At 46.7% G+C, this 26,950-nt stretch overlaps 1 protein-coding gene across 2 annotated transcripts in view; it reads left to right on the forward strand.

The window, feature by feature from the left end:
- Positions 1–21,867, forward strand: part of ALKBH8 (alkB homolog 8, tRNA methyltransferase) — a 1,077,261-nt gene extending 1,055,394 nt beyond the window's left edge. The window contains exon 12 of one of the 2 annotated variants that reach the window (XM_069640672.1): positions 20,443–21,867. In XM_069640672.1, coding sequence (XP_069496773.1) covers positions 20,443–21,030 — 588 coding nt within the window. In that variant the 3' untranslated portion in view covers positions 21,031–21,867. The remainder of the gene's footprint in view (positions 1–20,442) is intronic. The other variant, XM_069640671.1, reaches the window with a different exon arrangement.
- Positions 21,868–26,950: the final 5,083 nt, after the last annotated feature.

Here is a 26,950-nt window from a genome sequence, read left to right on the forward strand (position 1 = left end):
CGGGAATCCTCGGTAAAGAAAAAATCAGTATCAGTTTTGTTTCTGATCTGTCTTTCTTAGTAGTAACCAATCACTGGTCTTTGGGTCATACTGCCCCCAGCCAATGACTGCCCTCTCCCTAAGCCCCGCCTCTGGCAGCCATCCTCAGATTTTTACTGCACGCTCAAGTGTTGGGAGTCCTCGTGTTTAGCTCTCGAGCTTTTGCTGCGTTTTCCCGCTTTTTCAAAGAGATTTTCTCATTTTTCGGTCAAATAGAGCCTGAAGCTCCACTGTGTCTACATCCAATCAACGGGGACCTGTTTCGGATTTTCTACGCCCCTCAAGGGTGAAGTTTTCGTCGAGTTACGCTTCTTGGAGGAGTCCAGAAGTTTCTGCTGCCTACCCGGTCATGGCTCAGGAGAAAGGAAGCTCGACGCCCGGAAAGCTGTTCAGGGTTTGCCTTGGATGCCAGCTGCAGAATGTGTTCAGGGAGGATGAGCACTCGAAATGTCTCTACTGCCTTCATGAGGACAAAACGCACATGGAGAAGGACTGTGCGTTTTGTGGGAACATGTCGGAATGGACCATCAGGGACCAACACCTTCGTCTCTCCAACTGGCTGGAAGGAAAGAGCCCGTCAGGTGAGAAGAAGAAGAAGAAGTCCGATTGGTCTTCTAAGTCCTGTGAGGGGCGCCCGGGCGACGGGGGCCCAATAGAAGGCAAAGCACCGCGAGTCCGCGGGCACCGGGAGCACCGAATGGTCAGGCTCCTCGGCTGCCAGGCAGGGCGCATCCTCTCCAACGCCATCAACCACGAGCCAACGCTTTGGCTCAGGGAAGAGGAAGGCCGAGAACCCGGCGAAGCTTCTGGAGAGGCCCAGGTCGATCTCGAAGGATCCAGCCGAGGGGGACAGAGGCAGTGACCCTCCCCCCAAGGTGAAGGCCACAGGCCCGCAGAAGGTGTTGAAGGCCTTGATTCACCCGGCCAAGGCCTCTATTAAGGAAGTCGCGGCAGCCCTGGCGCAGCCTGAGGAGGCTACACCAGTGGAGGCGACCTCGGGGCCCAGAGTTTCCCTGCCACCGCGGAGGGACGCCTCTTTCAGGCCAATCGAGAAGACCCCCATGAAGACCCCGGCGGAAAAAGAGGGGGGGGAGCCGTTGGCCATTGTGGACACGGACACAGCCTCCGAGGAGGAACTGGTTGAAGTCTTGGAGGGCCTCGACGAGGGCATCGAAGAGGCCCGGTCCCACGGGAGGGATCCCGACGAAGGCCCGGTCCCACGGGAGGGATCCCGACGAAGGGGACGACGAGAGCGACGGCGGCACCGGCGAGGCTCCTAGTCAACCATCGCGCCCATCGCTTCCAAAGCCGCAGGACAACTCGGCGGCCATTTTGTTGGCAATACAATCCTTATGTTCGGAGATAAGGACGAGATTGTCCCTACCACCGATGGAGGAGCCGGAACCAGGACCGACAGAGGAGCCGGAGCCAGGCCCGTCGGAGGAGCCAGAGCCAGGCCCGTCGGGAAGTCCGCCAAACAAGAGAAGACAGACCCATCCAGCCCTGCCTTTCCAGCCCTCACGGCCTGCTCAGCCTTTGCCCACGTCTCCCGTACCTGGGGCTGACACGGGAACGGACACGGCCACGACGGGTACGGATGACGACGGCAGCGACGACAGGACGGAGCTCCCATCGCCTCCAGCCCGGGCCTCCCCACCCGACGAGATTGGGTCTTTACACGTTATGATCGCCAGGGCATCTGAGCTTTTTCAGCTCTGCCCCGAAGAGAAGAAGAAGGAAGCTTTCCTTTACCAACGGCGCGAGGCCAAGAGGAAGACAGTCCTCGCCGTGCCTCTGCTGGATGACATCTGGGACGAGGGTCTCACCTTTCTCAAGAACCCGTCTACGAAGCATGCCAAGAGGGATCGGTACGAGAAGAAGTACCGGGTCCCCGACGCGGCCCCTTTGTGCCTTAGGGTGCAAACTACCCCTGACTCGGTCGTCTCAGCGGCGGCCAAGAAGAAAGCGGGGTGGGCATCGGCCTCAACGTCAACTTCCCCGCCGGACGGCAACGGAAAGAAGCTGGATGCAATGGGACGACGAGTTATCCTGTCGGCCGCAACAACGATTAGGGCGGCCAACGCCCTCGCGATCGTGGCCCGCTACGACAGGGAGTTGTTAGGGAGAATTCTCTGTTTAGGCTGAATTTCCCTACCTAGTGAGTCCCCCAGCAGCTTTGCTGGATTTCTGGGGTTTCTTTTTTTTCTCCTGCCAAGAGTGAGACTCTTTTACCCTCACTCTTGGACATGTTGAACTGTGTTATCTTGGTTAAACCTTGTGTTGAATGGGCTATGGGGTCTTTTACTCCATAGGGCCTCATGTATTTTTGTGATGTGGGTTACACAGCACCCTCTGTGCCGTGACCCAGGAGTGTCCTAGGGACTCCCCAACATAGACTCCATACCCTGGGACTGACTACTGTCTCCCAGGGCATGTAAAGTCACCAAAGACTTTGCTAGTCTTGAATCCTGAACAGAACCAGTACAAACCATCATATTGTGGACGTACTGGCTGGGGCAATTCGATTGCCCCAGGGTCTGTTAGTCGAGGGGGCACGTCTCCGTCCCCCCTGATCGAGTTTTGGCTGGTGGCAGTGGAAACTACTTTTTATATTCGACCGCGAATATTTCCCTATGGGATTTCCCATTGTTTTAGGCTAACACATTTAATTATTTATTTACGGTAGCCTTAAACATCCCGCCGGTTTATATATTTCTTTTTATAACTCCGGTTGGGACTTTTTGCCAAAACTTGATTCTAAAATGGCGTTGGTGTTCGCCTCTGTAACTCTGACCCAAAGTGGAGCCCTTTGTTCCACTTTTGGCGGGCTTCTCCACAGAAGCCCTCCAAAGTGGTGCCACTCTGTCTGGGGTACTTAGGAGGGGTGGAGGGGGATTTAGGCACCCTGGACTGAGTTACCTTGGTAACTCAAGTCGCACTCCGTCCTGATTGGCCCAAGTGGTGAGCCGCCCGGCTCACCACTTAGCATGTTTGAGTGACAGCTAGGCTGGGTGAATGGGGGCTTGCTGCATAAAAGCAGGGCTTTGGGGACTGGGACTTCAGAAGTCGCCACAGGACCAAGAATCCGACGAGGGAAGAGCTGAGCCGACCTGCTTCGACGACACCACCCGGTGGAGCCCTGCTGAACCGTCTCACCACTTTTTCCCGACGACCGAGGAGAACTCTTAACGGAGTGGCTCCTTCCCTTAACTGGTGGGGACAACCAGTTTTCGCCTTCTTTCCGTTCTTTGAGGTATCTCGTGGCCGCCTTGCCTGTGCCAAGCACCCCGGCAACCGGAATACCACACTTTACCCCCCTACCGCGAAAGTCGGTACCAACCCTTTAACCGGAGGACTCCGCGGCTGGTTTCTTCCCGGGCAGTGCAACGACCCTCCTCTTCTGCTCTTCAGCGAGAACTTCTTCTCCCCTGACCGACGTCGAGCCCTGCTGCCACTGCCTGGAACAACTGCCACCGCTGGAGGATCCTTTCCGCTTAAGGTACTGTGTTCCGCCTGGCTTCCCTTGCCACCGACTGTACGGGGTAGATTTAGTCCCCGGCTTTCGAACCTGGGAGTGCCTGGGACACTTTGGCTAAACTTTCTGAGCCACTCTAAAACTCTTTTTGACTCTTTGCAAGACTTGAATCTCTAACTAACAGTGTGATCTTGGGCACCTTTTCGCTCCGGCTACTCTAAGAGTGGGCCCTGCCTAGTGACTTTTGCTCACCTGTGACTTTGTGCTTCTTTAAGCCTATTGCAAGTGTTCTGGACCTTAGAGTGGTGTGTTTAACCTATTTCTGCTTTTTCTCTCCCTTTCTTGGAAACTACTAGAGTGTCATCTAACGTTAAGCACTCACCTCTGTTTTAATTAAGTGGTGTTAACCTAGAGTTGTCTAGATAGGAGAAAGGATTGAATTTACTTTCATTATAACTGTGTTGAAGTGTTTTTACCATATTCGTTGCTAGAGTGTGTTTACTTATGTGTGTTTTTAAATAAATAACAATATTCTTTTGAAACCAAGCTCTGGTCAGTGTTTGCTTGTGCTATTGTGTTTTGGTACATATTGTGTATACTTTGCATACTGCCTAACTCTTCTTGAGAGAAGTCTGACTGCTCAGCCACAGCTACCAGGTAAATCTGGGTGGTACAGACTGCTACCAAAGGGGTTTACTGCTCTACCTGTAGTCTTAAATCTTTTGCAGTGTTCCCCAAGGGAACTGCACAGGTTTCTGCCTAACACTGGTGGCAGCGGTGGGATTTGTATTGAGTATACACTTTATTGTGCTTTAGATACCTTAGTGCAACTAACCACAAAGCTTAGCACTGAAAAAGTAAAACCTCTAACATGTCAGTTATAGAAAGCTATAGTCAAGAGTCCCTTGCAGCCAAAACTGCTGATTGTTTAAGAGTGCTCTGTAAACATAAGGATCTCCTGACTAAGGGCAAGAAAATGGAGCTGATTGAAAGATTGTTAGCTAACCAAAGTCTGGGTGATGGTTCAGAGGAACCTACCACTCCAGCAACTGTAGATGACAGTGTTGAAGTTAACATGGAGCAAAATGTTGATGATTCTGAGGAAGAGTCAGAAGAGGAGGGTGAGGCTGTTGTAACTGTCCCCCCTAGGCCTCTGCCTGCTCTACCTGCTGTGCCTACTGGACCTTTACCAGGTCCCACATTTAGTCCTCAGTACTTTGAACTGGAGAAAATGAAGCTAGAATTGGAGTATAAGAAACTTAATGCTCAAACTGACAAAGAACTAAGGCTAAGGGAAATGGAGCTCAAGTATGACTTAGAAATGAAGAAATTATCTGTTGAGAATGTTTCTCTCTCTGGCTCCTCTAGAAGTTCCAGTCCTAAAAGACCCCGGATGCCTAAAGAATTGGTTGGTATGTATGAGCCTAAGTTGGATGTGTTGGATTGGTTGTCTCTGTTTGAATATAATCATGGGCTCCAGAACATCACAGGAAATGACTTACTCACCTGGTTGTTCTCTAGGCTTCCCCCTGTTGCAACTGATGTGGTAATGGAGATGGGGGAGGAGGATAGGAAGGACTATGAATGTGTGAAACTAGCTTTGATAGCTAGGTTTGGGAAGACCCCTTCCCAGTATCTTAAGAGGTTTAGGAACCTCAAAAAGCATGATGGTACCCCTTGGGCTACCTGGGTGAGTGAATGTTTGAAAAACTTAGAGGGATGGATTAAGGGTTACAAGGTGAACACTTATGAAGGTATGAAGAATTTGTTTATGTTGGAGACTATTTATGATGCCTGCTCTCCTGAGCTCAGACAACACTTGGCTGATTCCAGGGAATTGGATTCCCGGAAACTAGCTAAGGCTGCTGACTTGTGGGTTGCCAACAGGGCCACTCACAAGGATTCTGGGGTAACTCAGAAGAAGGATGGGGAGAAACAGTCTAAAAAGGACTCCAAAGAGAATTCTAATCATTCCTATCCCAAAGAGGGCCCCAAACCACAAAATAACCAGGGTAAGCCACATGGGAAACCTAGTCAGGCTACTGTACCTTCTGGCCACAAGCCAGAAGGAGGTCAGAACAAGCCACCCTTCCAGAGAGCATTTGGACAATGCTATGTCTGTCAGGGTACTGACCATATCAAAGGAGATCCCAAGTGCAAGGGTAAACCTGCAGGGATCAGCACAGTCTCCTTAGCCTTCACTCCTGAGGATGAAGTACAGATGGCTAGTGCCCACTTTGAACTCTTTGCTGAAGAACCCTTGGGTCTTCAAGCAACTGTAAACTTAGAGCCTATGGGTCTGGTTAGTCCCCAGAATAGGGTTGTGTATAACTCCCTACCTGTTAACTCTAAGGTGTATTATGTGGACAGTGTTCTTGTCAATGGCCAGGATACTCCTGCCAGGAGAGACACTGGGGCCAGCAGAACAGTAGTGGATGAAAGCTTCTTTCAACCTGAGGATGTGGCCAAAGCACCCAAAGGTCCCACTAAGATGTCTGGAGGCCCTGTCCAAATGGTTCCTATTCTACCAGCCCTCATTCAGTGTAACAACATGACAGTGAGGATCCCTGTCAGTGTTCAGACTGAGGTACCTGGGAAGGTCCTGTTGGGGAATGACCTAAGAACTCTAGGAGTAGTGTCACATACCCCCAGGCCTCCCAGTATGGAGAAGCAGAACTTAACCAAATTGGCTAGAAAGGCTACCTTGAAGGACCCTTCTAAGCCTGTGGGACCCTCTACTGAGAACCCCACTACAAGCCCTGGTGTTAGTAAGTTGACCTCTAACCCAGGCACATTTCAGGATAGTATGCTAGGAACATGGGCGCCCCAACCAAGCTCCATCATTGTTCCCCTAGTCTCAGAGTCTCTGACTCCCCCTGCTTCTGAGGAAGAGGTGGATAGGCCAACTAGGCCCCTATCTGGACCTGAGAGAACTGGTAATTCTCAGTACTGGTGGAAAACCAGAAAAGAAAAGTCTAAGGCCAAAAACCTTCAGACTGTTGGACCTTCTACTGAAGACCCCAACTCAAATCCTAATATTAGGGGGGAAACTCCTAAAATAGGTAAGGGTAGATCGAAGAGGAAGGGGAAGCAGGTACATTGCCTAACCCCAACCCCTCCAACCAAGAGGCCTAAGACCCAACCTGCTCCCACAAGAGAGGTGGTGAGGAACCTTGGAGGCCCCTCTAGATCTAAGGGAATCCTTTATAAGGACCCCTTCAAAAAGCCTAACATAGGTTCAGAAGTTGTACCAACTTCTGAGGGACTGGTCAACCAGATCCCCTATAACAAAAAGACTGATGTTCCTCAAAGGGTTTGTAGGTCCTTTAGCTTGCAAAAGAAAACCTTTGAGTTCTCCCTTAAGCAAAGGTCAAGGTGTCACCATCAAAATGCTGATGGACTCTCTAGGATGTATATCATCGACTAGAGGTATGAGGTTCATCCAGGAGTGGATTAAATCCTCCTGTCCCTTAGTCTGGGGGGGGCGAGTGTTAGGGAGAATTCTCTGTTTAGGCTGAATTTCCCTACCTAGTGAGTCCCCCAGCAGCTTTGCTGGATTTCTGGGGTTTCTTTTTTTTCTCCTGCCAAGAGTGAGACTCTTTTACCCTCACTCTTGGACATGTTGAACTGTGTTATCTTGGTTAAACCTTGTGTTGAATGGGCTATGGGGTCTTTTACTCCATAGGGCCTCATGTATTTTTGTGATGTGGGTTACACAGCACCCTCTGTGCCGTGACCCAGGAGTGTCCTAGGGACTCCCCAACATAGACTCCATACCCTGGGACTGACTACTGTCTCCCAGGGCATGTAAAGTCACCAAAGACTTTGCTAGTCTTGAATCCTGAACAGAACCAGTACAAACCATCATATTGTGGACGTACTGGCTGGGGCAATTCGATTGCCCCAGGGTCTGTTAGTCGAGGGGGCACGTCTCCGTCCCCCCTGATCGAGTTTTGGCTGGTGGCAGTGGAAACTACTTTTTATATTCGACCGCGAATATTTCCCTATGGGATTTCCCATTGTTTTAGGCTAACACATTTAATTATTTATTTACGGTAGCCTTAAACATCCCGCCGGTTTATATATTTCTTTTTATAACTCCGGTTGGGACTTTTTGCCAAAACTTGATTCTAAAATGGCGTTGGTGTTCGCCTCTGTAACTCTGACCCAAAGTGGAGCCCTTTGTTCCACTTTTGGCGGGCTTCTCCACAGAAGCCCTCCAAAGTGGTGCCACTCTGTCTGGGGTACTTAGGAGGGGTGGAGGGGGATTTAGGCACCCTGGACTGAGTTACCTTGGTAACTCAAGTCGCACTCCGTCCTGATTGGCCCAAGTGGTGAGCCGCCCGGCTCACCACTTAGCATGTTTGAGTGACAGCTAGGCTGGGTGAATGGGGGCTTGCTGCATAAAAGCAGGGCTTTGGGGACTGGGACTTCAGAAGTCGCCACAGGACCAAGAATCCGACGAGGGAAGAGCTGAGCCGACCTGCTTCGACGACACCACCCGGTGGAGCCCTGCTGAACCGTCTCACCACTTTTTCCCGACGACCGAGGAGAACTCTTAACGGAGTGGCTCCTTCCCTTAACTGGTGGGGACAACCAGTTTTCGCCTTCTTTCCGTTCTTTGAGGTATCTCGTGGCCGCCTTGCCTGTGCCAAGCACCCCGGCAACCGGAATACCACACTTTACCCCCCTACCGCGAAAGTCGGTACCAACCCTTTAACCGGAGGACTCCGCGGCTGGTTTCTTCCCGGGCAGTGCAACGACCCTCCTCTTCTGCTCTTCAGCGAGAACTTCTTCTCCCCTGACCGACGTCGAGCCCTGCTGCCACTGCCTGGAACAACTGCCACCGCTGGAGGATCCTTTCCGCTTAAGGTACTGTGTTCCGCCTGGCTTCCCTTGCCACCGACTGTACGGGGTAGATTTAGTCCCCGGCTTTCGAACCTGGGAGTGCCTGGGACACTTTGGCTAAACTTTCTGAGCCACTCTAAAACTCTTTTTGACTCTTTGCAAGACTTGAATCTCTAACTAACAGTGTGATCTTGGGCACCTTTTCGCTCCGGCTACTCTAAGAGTGGGCCCTGCCTAGTGACTTTTGCTCACCTGTGACTTTGTGCTTCTTTAAGCCTATTGCAAGTGTTCTGGACCTTAGAGTGGTGTGTTTAACCTATTTCTGCTTTTTCTCTCCCTTTCTTGGAAACTACTAGAGTGTCATCTAACGTTAAGCACTCACCTCTGTTTTAATTAAGTGGTGTTAACCTAGAGTTGTCTAGATAGGAGAAAGGATTGAATTTACTTTCATTATAACTGTGTTGAAGTGTTTTTACCATATTCGTTGCTAGAGTGTGTTTACTTATGTGTGTTTTTAAATAAATAACAATATTCTTTTGAAACCAAGCTCTGGTCAGTGTTTGCTTGTGCTATTGTGTTTTGGTACATATTGTGTATACTTTGCATACTGCCTAACTCTTCTTGAGAGAAGTCTGACTGCTCAGCCACAGCTACCAGGTAAATCTGGGTGGTACAGACTGCTACCAAAGGGGTTTACTGCTCTACCTGTAGTCTTAAATCTTTTGCAGTGTTCCCCAAGGGAACTGCACAGGTTTCTGCCTAACAGGAGTTATGGTACAAGATCGCCCCCCTGTTGGACTTCCTACCAGACGACAAGAGGGCTGAGGCCCTGGAGATCTTGCAGGAAGGCGAGGTGGCGTCGGACCACGCCATAACGGTGGCAACGGACATTGCCGTCACTGGTTTCCGCTAGCTAGGCAACAGTGTTTGCCTCAGACGACAAGGATGGCTCAAGGTGACGGATTTCCGCCAGGATGTACAAGCCAAGGTTTTGGACATGCCGTTCGACGGGAACAACCTGTTTGGGAAAACAGTGGATGAGTCGCTCCAAGCCATCAAGGCGGACACGGAGACAGCTAAGGCCTTAGGAGTTCTCCAGCAGCGAAGGCCGTCCTTTCGGAGCCCTGGAGGCAAGCAGGGTGCCTCCAAGGGATTTGGCGGTGGCTCCTCGAATTTCTAAAAAAGTGCCCTCGCATTCCTCCCGTGGCCAGGAAAGAAAACCACGTCCCTCAACTGCTGTTGGAGGTAAGGGCGATGCTCAAGAAAGCTCGTCCCAAAGAGGCTCCGGGGCTCCGGAGTATACTCAAGGTACTTCCTTGTGAAAAAGAAGACAGGAGGGTGGCGACCCATCCTAGAACTGCGACGACTGAACAAGTACATCAAGGCACAGAAATTCCGGATGGTCACCCTCCAGCACGTGCTGGGGCAGCTAGAGGAGGGCGATTTCCTGTCGTCGTTGGATTTGGAGGATGCATACTTTCACATTCCCATTCTAAAAGGACACCGGAAGTTCCTCAGGTTCGTGGTCCAAGGGCGGCACTACCAGTTCAAGGCCCTCCCGTTCGGATTGAAGTCGGCACCCAGGGTTTTCACCAAGTGCCTCGCTCCAGTGGTGGCGCGGCTGCACCTGCAGGGGATCCACGTCTACCTCTACCTGGATGATTGGCTCATCCGCGCAAGGACAAGGGAGCTCGCCGTAGAACACACAGCGAAGACCGTCCAGCTGCTCACGGACCTGAGGTTCTCCATCAACTTCCCCAAGTCCCACCTGGTCCCCTCTCAAGTCGCACTTTTTCTGGGAGCCAAGCTTGACACAGTAGCGCGGCTGGCCTCGCCGTCGGAGGAAAGGACAAAGGCCATCCTAGGCAAGGTGCAGCGTCTGCTGGCCACGGACGTGGCCAGAGTGAGGTCCATCAAGTCCCTCCTCGGGATGATGTCCTCTTGCATTTATCTTGTGCGCCTGTGCAGGCTTTGGATGCGCCCTCTACAGGAGTTCCTCGAGGCCCGCTGGATTCAAGCGACGGGCAGCTTCGAGGACAGGATCCCTCTCAACGAGACCTTCCGACGAGCAATCTGGTGGAAGCCGCTCCACATCAACATCCTGGAGCTCCGGGCAGTGTTCTGGGCCCTCAGGTCCTTTCTCCCGTCCCTCAAGGGCAAGGTGGTGAGGATCTTCACCGACAACACCACCACAATGTTCTACATCCGGAAGCAGGGCGGAACCAGAACCCCGGCCCTATCCAAGGAAGCCCAGGACCTGTGGCATTGGGCCGTTGCTCAAGGGATGTTTCTGGTGCCGTTTCATCTGACAGGGATAAAAAACACTGTCGCCGACTCACTCAGCAGAGAGCTGCGCTCGTGCCACGAGTGGGAACTACGCCAGGATCAAGTGGACCGACTCTTTCAGCGATGGGGCAAACCCCAGATCAACCTGTTCGCAACGGCGACGAACTCCAAGTGCCAGAGGTTCGCCAGCAGGTTCCCCCAACCGAGGAGCATGGGCGATGCTTTCTCGTTCCCCTGGGACGGCCTGTTCCTATATGCGTTTCCTCCGTTGCGTTGCTGCTCTGACTCATCAACCAGCTCAAGAGGTCCCGGTGCAGAATGATCCTCGTCGCACCGGCGTGGCCGAGACAGATCTGGTTCCCAGACCTTCTGGACTTGTCAGCGTCCCCACCAGTCAAGCTGTCGACGGACGCAGATCTTCTCCCCAGAGAAGGAGGTGCAATTCTTCATCACGACCCGAAGTCGCTAAGCTTGCAGGCCTGACTCCTGCGGCACTAGAATTTGGAGGATACAATATCCCGTCCGACTGCAGAGAGGTTCTTGCGAAGGCCAGGGTGTCCTCAACTCTCAAGTGCTACGGACATAAGTGGAAGAGGTTCTCTATCTGGTGCCGTGCACAGAAGATTAACCCTCTGGGGATTACGCCCCCTCAAGTATTGCCGTACCTTCTGTCGCTAGCCAAATCTGGACTATCTCATGCTTGAATCAAGATACACCTGGCAGCGATTTCCCGATACACCAGGACTACAGAGCGGTCATCCCTGTGGTCTCATCGCCTGGTTAAGGAATTTATGAAAGGGCTATTTCAATCATTCCTGCCGGTGAAGGCACCAGCCCCGGCATGGGATCTGCGTCGACAGAAATGTGTGTGTGTGTGTACTGCTATGTACTCTTATATTCATGAGCATGTGAATCCATGCCAGACCCCATGCTGGAGAAGGAACAAGTTACTTACCTGTAACTGTTGTTCTCCAGCATGGGTCTGGCATGGATTCACATGCAAACCCTCCCGCCTACCCCTCTGCGGCTCTTCACTTGCTCATACTGCCACTTTACGTGCTACCAAATCTGAGGATGGCTGCCAGAGGCGGGGCTTAAGGAGAGGGCAGTCATTGGCTGGGGGCAGTATGACCCAGAGACCAGTGATTGGTTACTACTAAGAAAGACCGATCAGAAACAAAACTTATACTGATTTTTTCTTTACCGAGGATTCCCGGCCTGACGATGGGGAATATTCATGAGCATGTGAATCCATGCCAGACCCATGCTGGAGAACAACAGTTACAGGTAAGTAACTTGTTCCTTAGGCCTTAGGCTCCCAAATAGCAGATGTGATGTGCAAACCAGATCCATTTTATACATATAAAGCGCAAGCTGAATGAGGGAGAAGAGATTTTCCCATCGAGCAGCAGATTCACACAAGCCGCCGGGGCTGGGAGGAGGTCTGCCAGAGATTCCAGAGCAGAGACAAGAGAGAGGTTGCTAGGCCCAGCTGAACAGGAACCTGTGGCACCTTGGAAGGCGTTGGTTCAGGTGCAGCACATTCTGCTCTAAAGCCTGATTTAAATGTGGGGCCTTGCTGGGTGCATTTGAGACTATAAGGCGTATAGTATAGTTCAACATAGCATAACTCCCATGTCACTCAAACTGTTAAACTAAAATGACCACTTGTGCTGTTTTCCATTAATGTAACCATGCTTATCGCTCATATTGCAGTTTTGTTTATCGGTATGGTGATATTTGCTTCTGTTTTGGCATGTGCAATGCAAATTAGAGCTTGTAGAAGATAGGTGTGATATTAAAATATCAACACAATACCCCCGGTGTCAAGTGCATAATTCAGTGTAATGCATTAGAATGGTGTCTTTTTGAGTCTAAGAACTTTACACATTTACCTGGCTGTATTTGTTTAATCATGATAATAGGCGCAAACACTCGGGCGTGCTGTCTCTGTGCGCTATGACGCTGCCTGGGGTGCGTATTAGCATGAGCATGACTACTGACCTCGTGTCCACTTTTCACAGCCTCAACTGAGGTCGAGTTTATGATCAGGGGGTCAGGCTTGACCACAGGCAATCATGACAGTACTCAGTGCGAGACCAGGCTTGCAAGTTACAACATACAGGTAGATCTAGAAAATAGGCTCAGGCAGCGCCGTGCCTCATGGTACGGGGGGCAACTGCAGTTGTACAGGTAGGCGTAAGACAAAGTAAGTGTAACAGCACAATCTAGCAAAACCACGCCTTGTGGTACTGGATGGCTACAATCATAAAAGTACAACATAGAGTGGGTACGTAGTTTCGTAAGGTCTAGTCCTATCCAGTTAAATAGCTTGAGAAGAAACAAATGTATCAATAGACAATGTAAGCAAGCATAGTAAATAAACAGTGAAAATAACATTGTTTTTGCAGGCTTTGGGGTATATAAGGGATTGTGAGCAGATATGGTATAGTGGACAGACAAATAGAATTTATCATAGGCACATATAGGAAGGGTAACGTGTTGTGCGCCGGCAGCATTGCAGCCAAGTAGCTAGGGGCTGCCCCTGCATCCTACGCCATGGGACATACGAGGCAGTAAGTAGAGAGGGCCGTTAGAGATAGAAATTAGGAGGTTATATTTGCGGAAAGGCAGATGGGAAGAGAACAGTCAATACATGCATCGCGCACCAGTAAAACCGGGGCTATGTCAGTTGTGAGCGCAATGCGAGACAAAGTCTGATAGTCACCCGGCAATTACAAGAGCTTTTGGTGATACAGTTGCTAAAGTCGGTGAACGTGCAAGGCGGGTGAATTGGAGATAATAGACTCCTTGACTCCTTGCCTCCTTATGCCATGGATTTACACTGCAATAAGGTAAACTCAGCTAAAGTTGTCTGAGTGAATGTCCAGAAGTAGATGAGAAGTGCAATCTAGATATCAGTAGTGCGTAGGTGGTGAATTAAATACATGGTACCATACGTGCCCGGACAGGTAAAGGACATCAGACTTCTCTGTGATTAAATCCAGTCCTGGATGTCGACTGCCTACCTCAAACGTAAATCATCCAAGACTGAATTTGTCCTCATCAGTCCCCCTGCTAAACAACAACTTGTCCAACAATGGTGCAATATTTGCTTAGAAGGATTTGAGCCACTTCTCTCAGATTCATCATAATCATAAGGCTTGGCCTGTCCTTCCAAAGACACATAGCCAAGAAGGCCCAAATTGCACGCCTCCAAATCTCCAACTGTTGCAAAATAAAACCGTTCATCACTCCACAGGACTTTGCAGATTGATGGGGAAATTGCCCGTCTAATGGGGCTCCAAGCTGCTCACTTGGCTCCCCTAAGAGCAGTCTACCGCCCTGCAGCACGTCTTATTACAGGTGTGCAGAAATTTGACTGAATCAGACCCATTCTACGCAAACTGCATTGGTGTTCCCTCCAGGCCAGGATACTGTTCAAGACTGTATGTATGATCTACAAAGCAGTCACAAGTAGTACCCCATCATACCTCGTGGCTAAGCTCCTCATATCTGGTGACATACGCTCCTCGTGTAGCAGATAGACAAACCCGGCTTGAATCACAAGTCACCACAAAGAAAGGAGCGCAAACAATTCTTCTCTTGTCACGCACCCACCCTCTAGAACTTGATCCCAGTATCTGCTTGGGATGCTTCCACAATTCTCCAATTTCACAAATCTCTCAAAACGCTGCTAACTAAGGACTAATCCCAATGGATGCACATATCAACGCACAGACCGTAACTCACAGTATTGCGCTACGGTGAAACAATGCCAGCCCAAAGGCTGCCTTCCCGCACTCCGTACAACGCTCCGCTGCTCTAGGACTACGTCCATGCTTTAAACAATAAAATAATAAATACATGGAAAATATAGAAAAGAAATTAGTGCTATGCAGAATTATATCAAACATGTGTCACTAATACTTTCAGGTCCCTAATATGTTTACAGTGACCTTGAGGAAAATGGGAATAAAAGATGTACATTTTGTCAACATTTAAAATGGTCTCACATTAACAAGAATCTGTTAGAGTGACTTTTAGTTCTTGTTTTGTCTGGGCTTTGTCTGTTGTAATTGTTTATTTTGTTTTTAGCAATTGTATATGTATACGATTTGGGAAGCCCTGCTTAGAGTCTACATATATGTTAGATTAGGGATCTCAGATATGTAAAACACAGCCCACATATGTCTTTTCTAAAAATAATTAAAAAAAACATTTTTTATTTTATTTATACTTTTTTAACAAGATCCTAACAAGCAATAAGCAGAAAATGAATTACAGGACAGATTCCATGAAATTAAATAAAATCACTGAACAATATGAACCGACAGTTAAAAAATAAGATCATTAAAACAATGCTGGCCTGCTTCACGTCATTCCTGGAGGATCGCACTCAGACCCTATCTATGCCACCTTTCTTTTCAGACCCTTGTCACCTCAGTTGTGGAGTCCCTCAGGGCTCTTCGTAATCCCCAATCCTATTTAACCTCTAGATTTCAGCTCCTTCGGCGTCAGATGCTACTCATACGCAGACGACACACAGATTCTGATTAGATTAGATCTTGATCAAGCTGAGGTGTTGTCGTGCCTTAGGGAGTGCCTGGCAGCCGTGGGAGAATGGATGAACTGCAATTGGCTCAAATTGAACAGGGATAAAACTGAGGTGATGGTGGTGGGCTGTCCCCCTGACCCTTCACTTTGGGTGTCCTCCTTCTGGCCTGATTCCCTTGGCCCCCTGCCTGTTCCAGTGAGCAAGTTGAAAAATGTAGGGGTTATTCTCTCGGCTACACTTAGTATGGACAAACAGATTACTGCAGTTTGCCAAGCAGGTCATTTCCAGTTTAAGGTTCTTAGGAAGTTTCTTCCGATGATTCCAGTTTCATTTCACCCTCTGGTGGTGGCTGCATTGGTACTATCACGCCTAGATTACTGCAACTCTCTATACCTGGCCAAACCCAAGCACCAGATACAATGATTACAACGTTTGCAGAATCTTGCAGCTCGGGTCGCTACCGGCTCCCCTTTTGGTGCGCACATTACCCCGGTGCTCCGATCCCTTCACTGGCTACCTGTGACTCAACAGATTAAGTTTAAGGCTGTTTGTATTGTTCACCGCGCCCTCCATGATCAGGGCGCCGAGTACCTACAAGCTAAGTTTAGCAGATACTGCCCCAGCCGTGACCTTCGTTCATCTTCTGCTGGTTGTGTAGTGGTACCAAGGTATAAATGGGCCTGTGTTGGCGGGCGAGCCTTTTCCACTGCTGCAGCATCTTTGTGGAATGAGCTCCCACTAGCCATAAAGAATACATTGAATTATTTAGCCTTTAGAAAGGCTGTTAAAACCTAACTCTTTTAACTCTTTAGTGTCGTCTGGGTTGTCCTTATTCTCTTTAGCACCAAGATACCCTTTGGTGACCGCACGCTCAATAAATACTTTTAACATAACATAAGAATAAGCTAGATAAATAGTCAAGAATAGAAACGGAGATAAAGAAGAGAAAGGAAAAGAGAAAAAGAAGAAACAAAAAATAAATACTCAAATGCATTAATAAAGTACCATCACACATCCAAACCAAAGCCCAGTAGCTAGCAGTTTAACAAAATAATATGTATCATTAACGATCATTAAAGGTTGACCACACTTCTTCATACATATCCATGTGGTCTCCATCTTTGTTTAACACTTTCTCAACGTAGACAGCACCACCAAGTCATTTATCCAAGAATATACCCGAGGCTTTCTCCTCATCTTCCACACCTTTAAAATGTGTTTTGTGCAACCAGCAGTGCTCTGACCAACCACATTCGTGAACAAAATGTATCCCCCTTATTACAACCACTCAACCGCAATTTGCATGTTTCGGACATCTCGAAATGCTCCCATCTGCAACCACTACATACGATCCAAAACCTCTTTTCAAAACACCTCAACTCCAGTACAATTCCACATGTGTAAAATGATCCACCCCGTCTGCCACAATCCCAGCAAGTACCATCTTCCTGGAGCCCCAAAGAATACATCCTACCCGACGTCCAATATAACCGTCCCAAAATCTTCTGTCTCACAAGACATAAATTCAGATCTAATTTCAGCATGACAGATTATTTTATTGCTCGTTCCCATTCAATGGGCCTCATTACGAATCAGGCGTTAAGGGGTTAACGGCGCCGTAAACGGCGCTGACCCTTAACGCCTGATTCCGAGGGCCCTTTGCGCCATGGTGAGTTTAACGCCTGCTTTTTGCAGGCGTTAAAATCCATGGCGCTAAGGGACCATGGTGCTAATTACGCCACCGTAATTTACGGTGGCATAATTAGCGCCTTCCCCACTCCCATTATGCCCTATGGGGCAAAAATGGGAATGGGGAAGGGTAAAATGGGAAATGGGGATTTACCGCCCCACTCACCTTGGAATGGGGCGGTAAATCCGCCATCCACCATGGTGTAAACATAGTTTACACCATGGTGGTAAGGGTACGACCCAGGCGGTAACTTACCGCCTGGGTCGTAATGAGGCCCAATATCTGTTAAAAACACATCCTAAATCTGCAGATCACTTTGAATGTAAACAATCGCATCCAGCAGAAACCTTCGCTTCATTTGGCGTAAATCGGAGAAAAGACGATAGCATTCATGGTGGATTCTCAAAAATGTTCAAAAGCACAGGCCTATCCACCAGTGGAACATCCAGCATACTAATCATTTGAGTCACTAGAGTACATAACTCCAAATATCTACTCTTCTCACTCCCCGCTATGACAAAAACCTACGCCACAGATCCTCAAATCTTAAAAAGTGGTCCCCATCCAACAAGTCAGCCAAAACACAATACAGCCTTTAGTATCCAACCAATCCAAAATAACATTTCATTATTCCCCTGAAATACCGGGCTGTGCCATAAGGAAGCTTCTGTATGTAGCCAGATAACTTCATCATTCTCTTCCAACCAATGACGCAAAGCCGTATGAGTTGTTTGTATTGTGAATAAAAGTAGTCGATCGTGGCAATTTGGACATTGTGTAAATGGTCTCAAGACGGTAGGGAGATGCAGCCCACTTTTCCATGCTTTAACCAAATTGGTGGATGCAACAAATTATGAGAAATGTACAATGCAGATTTTTTAATGATAAAGCCCCTATCATATTTTTCTAAGTCTGGATAACCAAATACCACCATCGCAATCTCACGCACCAGAATATAGTATGGGATCCTCTTAATTGTTGTATCCCCCCCATAAAAAATCCTTAAACACTTTGTCAAACATGCACAAGTACTTTTTCGAAACCAGTAAAGGTAGAGATTGAATTATATATAACACTTTAGGAAGCAAGGACATTTTAATAGCATTAATTCTGCTCCATATATTCAATATTCCTCCATTTATCAACATCCCTCCGAATTTTTAAAACCACTTTTTCAACGTTAACGGGAAACATTTTCTTCAGGTATCGCACCAAGGGTATTCCCAATTTATACAACACCCATATCCGATCATTTACAATCACAACTCTCAAAATCACCTTGTCAGCATCCTTCATCCAACGGAAATATGTCACTCTTAGTCCAGTTATTCTCATGACCAGACAGTGAACTAATTTCATTAAAAATGTCACTCAATACCGGGCAACTGATTCAAGGGTCAGAGTGCAATCACTAAATCATCAGCATATGCCAGCACTTTGAGGCCCACAGGTGCAAATCGCAATCCCTGTATATCTGGACTCTGACAAATTAATGTAAGTAATTGTTCTAATGCAATATTAAATGAAAAAGGTGATAATGGGCAGCCCTGCCATGTGCCCCTATACAGATGAAAGGAGTCTGGCATAGTATTATTGACCCAAATTGTTGTCAAAGCTTCATTATGTAGACAGTTCACCATATTAATAAAAAACATCTCCAAAACCCATTTTACCTAATGTGAATTCCAAAAACTTCCAGTTAACTCTTTCAAATGCTTTCTCTGCATCTAAAAAATGAATGCTGCTTTTGAACCAGGATCAAATTTAGAACACAGTACATTGAGCAATGTTCTAATGTTTTCATATCCAAACGGAAGGCGCACAAATCCAGATTGCAACATATGAATCACTTCACCAATATAACCACTTAACCTGTTTGCATAGTCAAGCACAGCTCACCTTTTTCTATTGATATATAGAGTGCATAAAATTGGAGTAAGCAAATTAGAAAATGAAGGATAAAATTCTACAGGTAGGCCATCTAAACCCAGAGACTTATTAATTTGTAATTGATTAATAGCTAAAAGAATCGCTGCCCCAGAAACCTCTTTCTCAAGCCCCAAACTATTTGTTTCCATCAACTTGTTTAGATTCATTCTCTCAAAAAAGGATTCTAGATCCCCATAAGTAGGTGCCAAATTCTCAGTATACAGAGACTCATAATGCTGTTCAAAACATTTACATATTTTAGCATTCATCAAGACTGAGGTGCCATCATCACATACTATATTCTTAATTATAGACCGATGCAAATAACCCTTACGTTTATTTGGCAATAGCTCACCACCAATTTCCCCTCTTTGCCAAAATGCTTGCCTAGTGAAAAAAAGACCCCTCTCGGTTTGCAAGTCGATCTTATTATTAAGTAATTCCTGAATTCTATATAATTCTAGTTTGTCATTCTCATCCATACGTAAAGCAAATTTTGTTTTAATTTTCGTCAACGCGTACTCCAAGGATCTTGTTTCTGCTACACTCTGTTTTCTGAGATAAGCAGTCCGACTAATGAGTTCCCCTCTTACTGTGACCTTGAAGCAATCCCAAACTAAATGCTGTTTTCATATTATCAGTAAAAATGCTTTCAATAAAACTATTCAACCCACTACAAACACTCATCCTACAGAATATATGAACAAAGTATCCCCCTCCTATAAACTTGATTAATCTTATTTAGTATAATCTTCAGACGCACACTAGCATCGTCAGAAATATTTCTCTCCTGTATGTCAACAGTAATCACCCCATCTAGAAATGTATCGGAAATAAAAATATAATCCAGCCTTGTATGAAATGTATGCACTGGTGAGTAAAAAGTCTATTCCTTTACATCCAGAAACGTAGTCCTCCATACTTCCACCAAATCAAAGCCCTCGACTACACACTTAAGCTCTCTTGTTGCATTATTACCTGAGTATCTACAATCAGCTGACCTATCCACCTTACTGTCCATACCACAATAGAAATCTCCCCCAATAACCATTAAATCACCTTCCATGTCCCCCAAATGCTTAGCGAAATCTTTGAAAAAAACACTACCTCCATTGCAGGGACCATACACTGACCCAACAACCACCTTTACTCCATGCAAGACAAGGGGCGCCAATACAATCCTACCCTCTGCATCACTCACCACCTTCTCCATGCTAACATTCAGTCCTCTTCGCACCAAAATACAGACCCCTCTGGTTTTAGAAATAGAACTGCTTGCAAAAACGAATTCAACAGTGTTTGTATATCGGGTTCTAATACATGGGTTTCCTGTAAAAGAGCAAGGTTCATCTTCAGCCTTTGCAATCTATTAAGTATTTTTTGATGGACAGTTTACCCCTTTCACATTCCTCAATAGCATCGCCAAACGGAAGCATTTATAATTTGTTGTTTAAGCTCCTTGTGGTATAACTTGAATCACAGGAGAACGGCACCAAAACTCTGCGTGTGAACAGTTTACCTGCTGATAATAAGACCACTGGGTTGGGAGGATATGTAGATAAACCTGTTTTAAGCGTTGCTATATTATATTCTGATGCGTTCTCTCTCTTTCCGTAGGAGCGAAGATTGGCCGCCATAAGTGAATTAGCCCGGCTGTTAAGGCCCGGAGGAACAGCACTTATTTACGTCTGGGCAATGGAGCAGGAATACAAGAAGCAGAAGTCAAAGTACCTTAAGGAAAACAGGGACGATAAAGTAGCGCCAGGTGGCGTCCCTGACGGCCCCACAGAGACATTGCTGGAGCGTCGGGCCCTTGACAGCAGCCAAGGTGCTGCGTGCAGTGGTAGAGCAATGAGTGACTTGAGGGACAAAGCCTGTCGCTCAAATGAAGGTGTTAATCCAAGACTGCCTGTTCACACTAATAGGACTGCCTTTGATGCGCAAGATGTTCTAGTGCCCTGGCATTTAAAAAGTGGAAATAAAACGAAAGGCGGACAGACTGGCAACACGCTCCCTGTGTGCGGGCTCGATGGTCAGCGTGACGGCAGTGCTGTCTTTCACCGCTATTATCACGTGTACTGCGAAGGAGAACTGGAGGCAGCCTGCAAGAAACTGAGTAACACTAGAGTGCAGCAGAGCTACCACGACCAGGGAAACTGGTGCGTGGTTCTGGAGAAACTGTCACATCTGGCAGAGTTAAATTAGCAGCCCATCTTTTAAGTGGCGATTTTCTTTTTCAATGATTCAAAGAGGTTTTTTTTAAAAAAAAAAAAAAAACAGTACAAAAATCTAATCGCTATTGGTGCGCTCGATTTGTGGGACTCGACAATACCTCATGCCCTACTGCCAAAGGCACCACCATGGGCAGCAGCACAGTGATGCTTTCATGCTATCCCGTGGCAATGGCAATATCGATCTAATAAAAAAATAAATGTTCTCATGTGCTATACATGTCCGAATTGTTGGCAAAGTCTGCATTCTTTCTGTGCACTGCTGTTTCACGGAAAGTACATGTGTTCAGAAAAAAACATGCCGCGATTGAGCAGTGTGGCTGACGGCACCTTTAATAATGAAATCAACCCACATCCCCACAGTGAAGATGAAAGCAGTAATAACATTACTCTGACATCATTTATTTAAGTCCATGTTTCTGGGAAAAATGATTCTGTTTGATTTAAAGACCTACTGGGATTGCACAAATGCTCAATGTGGATTCTTTATTGCCTTGAAAATAATCTGTTATATTGCCCAATGTGATTTATTCTCTCTACCTCCCTGCTGTTTCATGTCCTATATATCAAGGCGGCATTTCTCTCCTTTTTGAATTCTTGTAGTGTTCTTAAACCAGGACAAACTGTACCTACTTTTTTTTAAACACGTCTCAACAAATATGCATCATTTTATTTCCAGAGATAAGTTTGTTTTAATCGAGCTCAACATCGTCCAGAAACGTACTTGATGCTTCTACAGACCAATTGATTTTGATTAACCAGGGTGTTGAGGACCTTTCCGACTAAAAAAAATAAACAATTTTTCATAGCATTTCAGCAACATAAATCTGACTCTAAATACTGTGCTGGGGGTTTACCAAGCCGTGGTGATATAGAACCATACGCATGCTCCTTTGTCTTATGAAAAGTTATGGACTAGTATTGAAGGCACCAATGACCACAGCTTGCATTTCATGTGTCCCAACTTAATACATTTATGTCTTATTAGCCGGCAACATTCTATTTTCTGGGATTTGTCATTTTGTATGCAGTGTTATTGTAACGTATTTCCATCTGCAAGGGTGTGAATGCCCTGGCTTTTAAAAAAAATGTCTGATAATATAAAAATATGCAGGTAATTCTGTTTCGGAAAGTGAGATCCCTTTTCAAAATGCTCGATGCCAAAATGAAAGTGCACACAGGTGTCTTGCTGTGACCAGTCTACTGACATGATAGCATCCGCTGTGCTGTGGCACACAGCATGTTGATAGGTCACCTGTGCATCCCTGCTAGCTGCAGGGACATAAAGTCACTGCATGAAGAGGTAGCAATTTACCTTCTGCCCCTTTGATCCAAAATATAATTCTCTGCCTTAATCAGTCTGGTGGCAGGTTAACCTCGAATTGTAAACCATGACTAGTTATTTTTATATTAACTTTACTCCGGTAGATTTTATTTGCCAGAACTTTTATATAAATTCTTTCTCGTGTCTTTCTCTAAGATCCTAACCCAGTTCGGGGATCCTTTGTTTGTCCTTTTGGCGGGCTTCTGCCAAGAAGCCCTCCTTTCGGCGCCACTGAGTCTGGGGTGGACCCATTGTGTGGGAGGGGGAGGAGGACCCCTGGACAGGGTTGCCTCAGCAACCCATGTCGCACTCTGCCCTGATAGGCTGGATGGTCTCCCGCCAGGATGACCACTTCACTGTGTGAGTGACAGCTAGGCTGTATGAATGGGGATCTTTTTGCATAAAAGCAGGGTCCTGAGGACTGGAAGAGCAAGATGTCGCCACTGGAACTAAGAAGCCGAAGAGGAGAGAAACCAAAGACATTTGCACCAACTGAACCACTGGTGAAGCCCTGATGCAGCGTCTCACCACTTTTCTCCACACGACGAGAGAAGATCTTCATCTGCAAGAGCCTTCTTCCCTTGAGCTGGTGGGGCCAACCAGTTTGCCAGTTGCCTTCCAGGACCTGCCTTGGTCGAATCGTCAGTGCCCTGCACTTGGAGATCGGATAGCCAGGCACCCGTCCACCGGGACTGCGATTTAAAGGAGCGTACCTTTTATTTCGTTTGGCAGCACCGCGGCTGGTTTCATCCCTCGGCAGTGCAGTAGCTCAAACCTTCCTCCACGACGAGAGTCTCTCTTCCTCTGCTGGATCTCCCGAACTGCAGGAACTGCCAGGAACAACCACCACTGCAGGAGCCTCTTCTACATTTTAAGGTACTTGGTTCTGCCAGGCCTCCCTTTTCATTTGGTAGCGCTAAAGGTGTTTTAAATCCTTGACCTACCTGTTGGGTTGGCCGCCCCTATCATCTTACATTGTCTTTCACCTTCTGCAACCAACCTTTTGAATCGTTTAACAAATGATTGACTGCAGCTACAAGAACATTTTGCTCCTGGGCTCTTTACCCTGTACCACTGACTCTGGCACAGGCCTATTGACTCTGGCTGAATCTGTTATAACTGCCCTCTCTAGATTGCTTCTCAACTAGAAATGTGTTGGTGCACCTAACTCTTATAACCACCTTTTCCTTTGCACTTTTAAAACTTGTGAAGTGCCATTTTGCTCGGTTTTCACCCCAGTATTATACATGCTAAAGTACTGCCTTGTCTAAACTTGTTCACAAACATATTGGGAAGTGTTGCTAGGGTGCCTAAGAGTATATTCCTGTATAACTTGTTCTTTCCCTCCCTTGTGAGAAATTGCTAGAGTGTCATTTGCGTTTGGTTTTCACTGTGCCGTTTTGCTCAGTTTTCACTCTCACTCAAACTTGTCTACAATTTAACTAGGGAGTTGTGTATACTTTTCTTGACTGATTTTAACTTGCTTTAATTTCTGTGATTAATGTGTTAAACTAGAAGTGTGTAAAATAAATATATATATTATTTTTAATACAAAGCTTTGGTCAGTGTTTCCTTGTGCCATAGTATTGTAGCCCTATTGTGTAAACCCTGAATACTGCTCATCTCCCTCTTGAGATAAGTCTTGACTACTTAGCCACAGCTACCAACTAAATCTTTGTGGTACCGACTGATACCAAAGGGGATTTATTGCTCATACCTGTAGTCTTAATCTTCTGTAGTGCTCCCTAAGGGAACTGCACAGCATTTTCCTAACTCTTATGAGTCACAATGGTCCCAAACGTGGACCGGGGCAGGGACTCTTGACAGTACCTTGTTCTTGGTCTTAGGTGGTTTGACAGCATTGAACTGGGCTTCTCTGTACTTTCCTTGTGGATAAAGCGGTTTTGAGATGTGTTCAGTCACATTGATCGAGGCGGCGAGCCAGGGCTCTGTGCGCTTAGTCAGTGTTTGATGCAGTGTGATTCGAAGGGTCTAACAGGTTCAAATTGGCGGTTGTGTTGTTTGAAGGCAATGTTAATGTTGGGCCTATTTAGTCCCTGATACAATGGCTTCCAGTGGTTCGACTCAGTATTCGAGACAGGTCAAGTGTGTTCAATGAGGTGCTCGAAGATGCAGAAAGTTGAAGGCTTCTGCAACATAGAGACGGGGTTCGAGGGAAGGTGGCGATGAGCGCTACAGGTGCGCAGAGACGTCAAGCTGGCTCAAAGATGCAAAGCGTTCCAAAGCAGCACTACAAGTCCTGTTGGCTCAAAAGGCATGGAATGTTGGCTTTGCCAATGCCTGTTTTACATAGGACTTCAATGAAGGACACGCAGAGTGCTTATAAATCCAGTGGCTGAAGGCAGGCCTAGTAAGACATTTTATTACAACAGCAGCATGTTTACAGCTCCAATGAAGTCATTAACTCTCAGAAGAATGCTTTGAACAAACACTGTGAGGCACTTTGAGTGCTAAGTTTGATGGTAAGGCTTGATTACAGTTAGCTCATAGAGTTCCCATGAGGAGGTGATTTGGGCGAGGAGGGGCAGGAACTTGGTGTGATTGACCATAGGGATTAGCAGGGTCATGAACGGGTGGGCAAATAACCAACAATACCTGCAAGCTTTGCATTCCTCCTCATATAACATTTATCCCTATCTGTACTTCAATGCAATAGTTTCGGCTTATAGTTGTTGCAAGCAACACTTAAAGGTCCAAGCACAGAATGGTGTAATGTCTACTTGCATATGGTTTTTCAGGGACATGTTTTCAGGGACATGTTTTGAAGTGCCGGAGTGGAAAACTAGATCAGGCCCTGTGTCATTGATGTAGCACAAATATATATGTATCTACTGTGCATTTTTGGTTTCTTTTGTGTACAGAATTTTATGATTTGTACATAATTTGCGGCAGCCACATGTGTACTACATGTGACACAGCATTGCAAGTATTTGCTTACATATTGTATCCCCGTTCAGAACCGACTGCAAGTCTTAAGTCTTTTTATTCAAATTCTCAAAGAAAATAAGCTATAAAATGGACCAATCTATTCAATTTCTTTAAAACCACATAGTGGTTGAAAACCCTCCCAAACCCTCTTGTTGGGATGAGGGATCCATGCTTTGCTTGCTCGCTTACAGGATTCCGGAAAAGTATTTCTGCATCTCCACTTTAAACAGTGAGTAGCTACCACTGAGTGTCACTACCAGCCCATTGTTCTCAGGGCTGCAGACGTTTTTGCACCTCTGACCGACAGCCCTAGAATGACACACACAGCCATTCAAATTAATCTGAATCGGATGCAAATAACGTAATGAAATCAGGTGAGGGATTTATTAATCTCCCTAATTACAAGCAAGAGGAACTGGGCCGAATAAATCCTGCACCAAAAACGAAAGAGTCCACTAATGTGACAAAAATATCTACTTATTGAAAGCTTTCGGTACATGGATCAAGTTAATGGACAATAAGCAATTCTCCAATACATTCTCGTCGTTCTCATGCTCGTCACAATCTTTTAAGGGCCTGTGACATCACAAATACAAGTAACATTTCAAAAACATAAGGGAACACAGGCTTGGTTAGTGAGGTAAACTAGGTATATATTACATAGGTGGTTAGTTTCCCTATTGGCTAAGCAATATCTGGTGGCCCCTCCTTTGACCCCCTACTAAATGTTGCATCTAAAGGTGTGTCAGGCTAACACACTGCGATTGGGTGTCGCATAAAAGTGTGAGCTAGCGTGAAAGGTGGATAGGGATTGGTCAGAAAGGGTCTTCTGAGCCTTGGCGTTTTGGAATGGTACCAGCCATGAGCAACTATTCAAGGTGGTGGCAACAGCCATAGAGGGGCTGCTTGTTCCCAACAAGTTACCATCTCAAATCCTCTAGGCCTTGAGACAGAACACTAAGCTTTTATCTTTGTATTACGCTGGTATCATCCTGTCCTCGGTTGGGTGGGAACGATGATCTACGTCTGGCTCAAATTAATAGGCTCTGTCTTGAGCGTTTCAGGTCACGTGTTTAAGGAGCACAAACCTAATTTTCCTGTTTGTATTTATGAGGATTCTCTGCTCTTACTCTTGCAGGTGTCCTATCTCTTCTGCTAACTTGAAACATTCCTTCTCTCAGTGTCCTTGGCAAGGCTGTGCACAATGGCTGCACTGACCGCCTCGTCTGTGCGTCTCAGCAAGGTCTGCATGTCAGGTCTCCCTCTCTGTTCTCAACCCCTTGAAGTGTCTTCCAATTAATTTCAATGTGGCTGTGACTTCATCTTTGTTTTCATGGATGTTCATGTTAATTGTGTTTAAGCATCAGCAAGCAGTCCATATGCATACTTGTGCAACTTGTGGTTACTGCATAGCGAAGGTGTGTCAGTCCTCAAGCTAAGTGAGTCATAAGCATGTTCTTCATGTCTAAAAAGTATACGGCCTAAGTGTCTGCGTAACTTCGTGCAGGAATGCATGAGTGCTTCATGTCTAATGCATCTACGTCATGTTAGGCGTGGTGTCATTAGCTTTCTTTGTGGTTACAGTCAGTCGACTTGCTCCATCGATTGCAAGTGTATCTCT

This window comes from Ambystoma mexicanum, chromosome 7q (genome assembly GCF_040938575.1).
Source record: "Ambystoma mexicanum isolate Mex_15411 chromosome 7q, UKY_AmexF1_1, whole genome shotgun sequence".
Classification (NCBI taxonomy): Eukaryota; Metazoa; Chordata; class Amphibia; order Caudata; family Ambystomatidae; genus Ambystoma; species Ambystoma mexicanum.